At 34.9% G+C, this 9163-nt stretch overlaps 1 protein-coding gene across 1 annotated transcript in view; it reads left to right on the top strand.

The window, feature by feature from the left end:
- The first annotated feature begins 325 nt into the window (after window positions 1-325).
- Window positions 326-9163, top strand: part of LOC103255047 (conserved oligomeric Golgi complex subunit 5) — a 116023-nt gene continuing 107185 nt past the window's right edge. The window contains exon 1 of the mRNA XM_008053018.2: window positions 326-409. Within this exon, the coding sequence (XP_008051209.1) occupies window positions 397-409 (13 nt within the window). The 5' untranslated portion in view covers window positions 326-396. The remainder of the gene's footprint in view (window positions 410-9163) is intronic.

The raw sequence follows: 9163 nt of genomic DNA, 5'->3' as shown, positions 1-9163 counted from the left end.
ATAATAATCCTTCGACATAGGTACTGTTATCATCTTCATTTTACAAATGAGGAATGAAAGCGCAGAATGGTTAAGCAACTTGCCCAAGATCACACCAGCTATTAAATGGCAGTGCAGAATAATGAATGATTACCTGAACATGAGATATTTGAATCATCTATATAATATTTCTACTTAGTTACTTAATAATTCTACTGATTGATGACTAGATGTCTAAACAATGTTATTTAAATTTTAAATAAATGTTCAATGTTACATTGAGTCCACTATAATTTATTAAAATAAATGAATATATATATTTATTTTAAAAATTTTTTTGGTTCACAGGATGGACAACCTGAAATTTTCTATAGGTTTTGGAATTCAGTTACACAAGCACTTTCTTCTCAATTTCATATGGCAACAAACTGTAAGTTTACTATTATATTTTTGCAAATTCATTTCAAAGTTTTCAGTTACTTTAAAATTTGATATCAAGAAGTTTTGCTCTATTTGTTTGCAAAACTTTTTTGTTTTTAAGTTGGGGTCTCACTCTGTCACCCAGACTGGAGTACAGTGGCATGATCATGGCTTACCACAACCTTGAACTCCTGGGCTCTAGTGATCTTCCCACTTCAGTCTCCCCTACATCTGGAACTCCTTGAGTGCGCCATCATGCCTGACCAATTTTTGAATGTATTTTGTATATAAGAGGTCTTGCTATGTTGCCGAGGCTGTTCTTGAGCTTCTGGGCTCAAGCAATCCTCCCACCTTCGCCCCCCAAAGTACTGGGTTTACATGCTTCAACTACCAGGTCTGATCTACAAAACATTCTTTATGCTTGTTTAAAAACTCCAAGCTAATTGTCATTTCTTCTAAACATTTAGTCTCTTAGCCATATAATTAATACTTAGAATAAAATTCTCTAGAAGAATAAATTTATTTTCTAAATTCAGACATCAGAAGAACTCTGAATTTTTCTTATGTGGAGGGAATAAAGTAATTCATGTTGAAGAACTTACTTCAGTTTTAGAATTATCTTGATTTCTAACTAAAAGATATAAAAATACAGAGACTTTATAGTACCTTATTGTTGAAAATGAGGATTTAATGAATAAGTGGGTGAAATATCTGCATCATGAATTAAAATTTGAAAATTCAAATATGTTTCCCAAAACTTTTAAAAATGTGTTTATGTCATGAAATAATGCCACAGGTTAGGTCTATACAATTTAAACTATGCAAACTGCCCAATATCTTATGCAAGTGTTTGTCCAAATACTTTATGTAGGAGCAATGAATGCACTTTGGTTTTTAAACTTTGGTTTTGGGGTTAGGAGTTCATTACTGGTAAAATTTTTATTGACAAACCTTTACTGAAAGTAACTAATATGCTGAACGTTAGTCATTGGGACCCCAGGATTGAATAAACTGTTCTCCTGGCCTCCCTACTTCATTCTAATGATGTGTGCAGCAAGGCAGTAACCACAAAGAGTTCTTCATTCATCTGTAGCCAAATGGAACTTAAGCAGATGTTTATTTAGGACTAGTTTACTCCATTTATTTGTAAAGCACACTACTCATCTAGGAAGAAAGTAATTATTGTGTGTCTCTTTGCATTAGGTTTCTGGTTTTGGTCAACATTATTGAGACATAATTTTTATACAATAAAATTAATCAATTTTGTATGTATGTATGTATTTGTTGATTTTCAACTTTATTTTCTATCTTGATTCAGGGAGTACATGCAGGTTTGTTACATAGGAATATTACATGATGATGAAGCTTGGGCTTCTATTGAGCCCAACACCCAGGTGGTAGACATGGTACCAGCAGGTAGTTTTCAGCTCTTCCCTCCCCTGCTTTAGGTGTTTCCTAGTGTCTGTTGTTCCATCCTTGTGCCTGTGTACATACAGTGTTTAGCTCCCATTTATTAAGGAGAATGTATGGTGTTGAGTTTTCTGTTTCTATGGTAGTTCACTTAGGGTGATGATCTCCAGCTGCATCCTTGTTACTGCAAAGGACATGATTTTGTTTTCTTTTATGACTGTAGTATTCTGTAGTATATATGTACCACATTTTTCTTATCCAGTCCACCATTAATGGGCACCTAGGTTGTTTCCATGTTTTTTGCTATTGTGGGTAGTGCTGTGATAAACATGCCCCAAATTCACCAACTTTAAACATAAAAATTCTACGAAGTTTGACAAATATTTTCATTAATATGGCCATTATCACAATTAAAATATAGAACATTCTATCATTCCTAAAATTTCCCTTATGTACTTTTGCAGTTAACCTGTGATTTTTACTCCTTGGCTTGACAACTAATGATCCTCGTTCTATCACTATAATCGTATTTAGCTTTTTCTAGATTTTATAAAACTGGAGTCATACAGTATGCATTCTTTTTTGTCAGTGTAATTATTTTAAGATTCATTCATGCTGGTACATTTGTCAGCCACCCATTTCCTTTTTTTGAATAGTATTTCATTGGGTGCATGTATACCACAATTTTTTAATCTGTTCCTTGGGGAACAATTTGGTTGTTAGAGTTTGGGATTATTATGAGTAAAGTTACAGTGATTATTTACATACATGTCTCTTTTGTAGACATGAGTTCATTCTCTTGTGTAAATGTGTGGGGGGCCAGCCCTTGCAGAGAGATTTAGGGGGTCCCTTGGAAGGTGTGGCAGCGTCGGCGATTATTTTGGAGAAATAAAGAGAAAGAAAGAGAAGAGGGGAGAAAGAAAGAGACTGACTCCTGTTTAGGTGACCAGAAGCCGTTTAATGAGTGTAATCTCAGGGCTTTTATCCCCAAACTCTGCAAAGTCATCATCACAGGAAACAAAGGTAGTATGTGCCTTTCACATGAACAGGTCCAGGTGCACAAAGGACACCCCCCACTCTCAAGCAAATGTTCTTTTATACGTAAGGAAGAACATGAGGAAGAACAACCACAAATTGTCTTTTTGTATCTTATGCTAACTTAATGTTTCCCAAACCAGTTTCTTATGTGTCCTTAATTGTATTATAACTACATCATCTTGAATTAACATCACTCAATGTCTAAACCCAAAACCACCACAGTGAATTATTAACTTCCACTATTATGTACTAATTTAAACTAATTTTTATTAAAACAATTGCTGTTATGGTTACACTCTCCTAGCACCAGCTGGCCTAATTCAAACTTCACTGGCCCCTCCTAAATAAAACTGAACTAACCATACTTTTATAATAAAATGGTTATTTAAATTTTTTTAATCTATATAAACTATTTTCTAAAACCTATATCTATACATTTCTAAAGGTTGCATCAAGAGAACCTGTGACCTGTATTAAGGCTCCTCAGTGTGACTCAAAGCCAAACTTAAATTGTGATAAAGCAAAAGACCATAAGCCATGGGGAATGAAAACAATAGACTCCTAGGTTAGCTGTGTACATTCTGGTCTCAGAGTTTTCTGTTAGAGCCAGCTGGAGCTTTTCTTGGTAGTTTGTGCCAAATGGAAAAGGAGGGAGGGAATGGGTCAACAGCTCCCAAACACATCCTAGTGGTCTCAGGGTCAACGGCCCTTCCTGATCCCTAACGCTCAGTGGGCCTCCGTGGCCGGCTCCCAACATAAATGTGTAGAAGTAGAATTGCCTACTCATTTGGTTAAATGTATATTTAACAATATATAAACTACAAAACAGTTTTCCAAAATAAATATACCATTTTGCATTTTCATCAACAATGTGTGATAGATCCACTTGCCCTACATTTTTGTCAATCCATGATTTTGTCAGTCATTTTAACTTTAGTCATTCTAGTGAGTATGTAGTGGGTTTTTTAAATTGAGATTTTAACTTCTGCCAGCCTAAAGCCTAGTAATGCTTTCTTAGTCCATTTGGCAACTATGTCAGAATACCATAGATTGGATAACGTATAAGCAACAGAAATTTATTTCTCACAGTTATGGAAGATAGCAAGCCCAAGACCAAAGTGCTGGCAGATTCGTACCTGGTGAGGGCTGGCCTTTTTTGTGGTTCATAGATGGTGCTTTCTTACTATGTCCTTATTTGGTAGAAAAGACAAGGAAGCTCTGTGGCCTCTTTTGTAAGAGCACTAATCTTATGCATGAGAACTTCTTTCTCTTGACCTCTCAAAGATCTCCATCTTCTAATATGATCACATTGATGATTACATTTCAACATATGATTTTGAGAGGCAAAGCCGTTCATAACAGATACCACATTTTCACACGTTTAGCTGGTATCTGAACAACACTTTTTGACTATCTGTTTGTCCAAATTATTGCCCTCTGTTTTTATTGTAATTCTTTTTCTCTTAATATTGAGTCAAAAGGGATCTTTGTATATTCTGGATTCAAAGTACTTTCTTAGATGTACACTTTACAGATATTTTCCTCTAGTATGTGGCCGCCTTTTTGTTTTCTTACCAGATCCTTCCAGAGGACAAAAGTATTAAGCTTAATAATATCCAATTTATCAAAGTTTTGAATAATTTGTACCTTTTTTGACCAAAGAAATAAAGTTGCCTAATCCAAAGTCAGAAGTATTTCCTTCTACTCGTTTATTTTAGAAGTTTTGCTAGATTTAGTTTTACTAGGTTTATTTTGAGCTAATTTTTATATATGATTTGAGTTATTGTACTTCTTTGCATATGCCTTTAAAAAATATTTTTTTGCTTGTTGACTTCTTGGCCACTTTTGTTAAAAATAATTTGGTTACAGATTAGTAATACTGTTTCTGGACTATTTTCTACTTTTCTGAATGTCTGTGTTTACATCAGTACAACAGGATTTTGACCACAAGAGTGTAAGTTCTCCTATTTTGTTGTTTTTTATACAAATAATTTTGGGTATTCTAGGTATTTTGCATTTCCATATATATTTCAGAATTAATGTATTGTTCCTACAAAAATTGACTCCTGGGATTTTGATGAGGATTGCATTAAATTGATCTGTAGAGACCAATATGTGATGGATTTACAACTTAATATTGAGTCTTCTGAGCCACAGCATGATATATTTTCTTGTTTACTTAGGCTGTCTACATTTTCTCTTATAAATGCTGTTTAGTTTTTAGTGTGCAGTTCTAACATATTTTTTCTTAAATTTATCACTATTGCATATGTATTGATACTAAGTATTGATCAAATGTAAGTGGTATTATTTTAAATTTACTTTATAATTGTTGATGGGTAAATGTAGAAATACAAGTGATATTTGTGTTTTGACTTTGTATCCTCTGACTTTGCTAATCTAGCTTATTTGTTCTAGTATTGGTGGAAATTTCTTAGAATTTTCTATATAGATGATCCTGTGCATGGCAAATAGAAATAGTTTTCTTTTCAATTTTGCTTTTTCCCCTGTTGCCTTATACTGCCAAACATCTTCAGTATAAGGTAGACTAAAGTAGAGTGCACATTTTTGCCTTATTTCGAATTCTACAAAGAAAGCATTAAATCAATGTTAAGTATGATGCTAACTGTAGGTTTTTAAATGGTGTCCTTTATCAAGTTGAAGAAGTTCTCGTGCATTTTTAGTTTGTTGAGGTTATTATTTGAATCACTGTTGATTTTTTTTCCCAGTGCTTTTTCTGCATCCATTTAAATGACCAAATGATTTTAATTGAGTCTGTTAATTTGGTGAATTGCATTGATTGATTTTTAAATGTTGAACTTTGCATTTCTAGGATAAACTCCACATGGTCATGAGGTATTATCCTCTTCATATGTTGTTACATTCAATTTGCTAAAAAAAAAAAGTAAGTCATGCCTGTAATCTCAGCACTTTGAGTGGCCAAGGCAGGAGGACTGCTTGAGCCCAGGAGTTCAAGACCAGTCCGAGCAACATAGCAAGGACTTGTCTCTACAAAAAATTAAAAATTTCACTGGGTGTGGTGGTGTTCACCTGTAGGCACAGCTATTTGAAAGGCTGAGGTGGAAGGGTTGCTTGAACTAGGAGGTTGAGGCTGTGGTGAGCTGTGCTGGTGCCAGTGTGCTTTAGCCTGGGTGACAGAGTGAGACTGTGACTCAAAAAAAAAAAAAGAAAAAAAAGAGAAAAAGACACCAGAGAGCTTTTTAGCTCTCTGTACTCACATATGCCAAAAAAAGCCCATGAGGGCACTTAGCAACAAGCAAGCCTAAAAGAGAAACTACTGAACCCTGCCTTGATCTTGGACTTTAGCCTCCAGAACAGTGTGAAATACATTTCTGTTGTTTAAGACAAAACAAAAGACTTCATTTATGGCTATTATTGCAATGCGTCTGTTGTCAAGAATTAATTTAAGTATTTAAGTGTAATTCAAGTATTAATTTTAAAATGTACTTTATTACTTTTTAAAAATCTTAGGGTTGTTGTAGTTATTATTTTCTTTCTTAAAATATGTTTACTTTTTTTTTTTTTTTTTTTGAGTCGGGATCTCACTCTATCATGCAGGCTAAAGTGCAGTGGCTCAGTCATGGCTCCTTGCAGCCTTGACCTCCTGGATCCAGGCAGTCCTTCCGCCTCAACCTAAGTAGCTGGGATCACAAGTACGAACCACCACACCTAGCTTTTTTTTTTTGTATAGACAAGGTCTCACTATATTGCCCAGGCTGGTCTAAACTCCTGAGCTCAAGCACTGTTCCTGCCTTGACTTCCCAAAGTGCTGGGATTAGAGGCAGGAGCCACCATGCCTGACCTGTATTTTGAATTTTTCTCCTCTTGATATGACAGGAATCTACAAAGAAAAAGCCTTTAGCATACATGAAAATTTTCACACCTTTAACCATTACGTCTTTCAATATTGTTTATTATTGATTGTTTTAGTAGAAATTGTGTAAGGTACACTAAGCAAACCACAGAAACTATAAGAAAATGAAACTCCACAGGGTAAGGCAGATGGAAATGTCCTTGTCTGCTTGTTCTGACATCTGTGTCAATTCTGGGTTTTTGTTGTTTGAATTTTCTTTCCATCATGGATCATATTTTTCTACTCCTTTGCATGTCTAAATTTTTTAAATTGAATATTAGACACTATGAATTTTGCCTTGTTTGGTGTTACTTTTGTCTTGTAAATATTCTTGTTCTCTAATGCTGTCAAGTTACTTAGAAGCAGTTTGATCCTTTTGAGTCTTGCTTTAAGATTTATTAGCATATTCAGAGCAGCAGTTAATTTGAGACTAATTATTTCCCATTATTGAGGCATACTCTTCTTAGTACCCCCAAATACCTTATGAATTAGATTTTCCACCCTGGCACTAGAGAATAGACACTATTTTCAGTCTTGTATAAAAGGTATGTTCCCACTAGTCCTTTTTTGTGTTATTTTCCCCTGGAAAGTAAGCTCTGGAAGTTTCTTCATACACATGTGCAGATCAGTGCTTTGCTGAATACTCCAGTTGACCCCATTACAGATCTCTTCTTTCTAGTTGAACTCTGTTGCTTCTCTTTCCTTGTACCGGAGAGCGGGGTGTAGAGGGAGGGATTTGTTCCCTCCTTTTGTGCTGTGGCCTGGAAACTCCTTTGAGGAAATCAGTTGGGGCAGCTGCAGGTTTCACCTCATGTATTCCTTATCTCTCAGGGATCACTGTCCTTTGTTGCATATTAAGTGCCGACTTGAAAGCCATCATTTTATATGTGGTGTCCACTTTTTGTTTGTTTAAGATAGGCTAGTACATCTGGATCCTGTTATACCACTGTGACCAGAACAAAAGTTGCTCGTTGAAGTTGTGTATGGGTTGTGTGTATGTGTGTGTAATGCGCTGGCATTTACTTGTCTGTGATCACCTTCTTTTCCTCCTTTCCTTAGCCATTATAAACCTTCAGTACTCTCCACATACCTTCCTTTTCCCCCATTGTGCTCACTCTTCAGACCAACTTTATCTCCTGGGTCATCAGAGCACTAATGTCATTAGGGAATTCTTCCCTTCTATATAAGAACCTTATTTCCTCCCTTTAGGCTTCAGAATATTGCTTTCTTCTTCCCCAAGACCACCCAGTTACTGGTAGCCATAGCAGCTTTGTCTCCCCCCCCCCCAGCAAGATCATCTTACTTCTTTTCTTCTCTTGGATTTCTCCTTCTCTTGATTTCTTCCCTTTAGATATAAGACTAATACAAGTTGTTCTGGCCTAATAGAAACTAAAATAAAACTAGAGAATTCCCCTTTAGTTGCTGTTTATTCTCTCTCTTTTTATCTAAATTTCTCAAAAGAGTAGTTTGCATTTTTATCTTCATTTTCATACTGTTGATTTCTCAACTAGGTGTAATCTGGCTTTCTTCCACCATTCTATTGAAACTGTTCTCATTAAGGTAAGCAATGACCTACTTCTTAGTTGCCAGATCCAGTGTATGTTTTTCAGTTCTTATGGGACCTATTTGTCTTATATAGTCAAAGGTGCTAATGAGAGGAAGCACAATTTTTAGGCAGAAAAATCCCATTAATATTTCACCTTCAGAATAGTTTTGCTTCTGATAGCATTATTACTTTAATAGCTTCCTTTGGGAGAACTCCAAAGTAAGTTGTGTATAAAGCACCTTTCATTTTTTAGCACATACAGTCCCTGAAATGTACTATAGTACTGTTAAAATTATAGACAGGCAATATTAAGGAAGTGCAACCATCTGTGGAGTTGAGGATTACACACAATGTAACAGATTGTCTAAGTAAGTAATACTTTGGCAGAGTATATCTGAAGGGAAATTTTCTTAGTTAGGAACATGTTCTTTCTGGTTATACATGTTCATGCTTAGTTAAAAAAAAAAAAAAGGTTCTACTAGAAGGTATAATCCAGAAATTTGACAAATAGTACATTTAGTTTATTCAAAAGGAAAAAGACTTGAACTTGTCACTGTGAAGATTCAAAATAGCTATTTTAGAAAGTCTGCTGCTTTAATTATCTGTGGGTAATGTTATTTCCAATATGATTTCTAAGCTTTTTGCCTGTTATTTTGCTGTTGTAGTTTCCAACAACAATAATGATATTTGTTCATCAGCCTGTTAAGTTATAATACATATTTTTTAAGTCTCAATAGAAACAAGCAAAGTAAACATTACCATTTTGAACTCTTTGAAATGAAAACATTATTCCTCTTTGTGATCTGATGATTTTCCCAGAATGTCTCATCATAAATAAGCAGGCTTTATTTTACTTAATAGCTCTTGTCACCTTTTAATATACTATTATTTACTAT

The sequence above is a fragment of the Carlito syrichta genome, unplaced genomic scaffold (assembly GCF_000164805.1).
Source record: "Carlito syrichta isolate Samal-C Ts95f unplaced genomic scaffold, Tarsius_syrichta-2.0.1 Scaffold287776, whole genome shotgun sequence".
NCBI lineage: Eukaryota > Metazoa > Chordata > Mammalia > Primates > Tarsiidae > Carlito > Carlito syrichta.
Note: the sequence above shows the minus strand (reverse complement) of the source record. Positions and strands in the feature narration are given on the sequence as shown.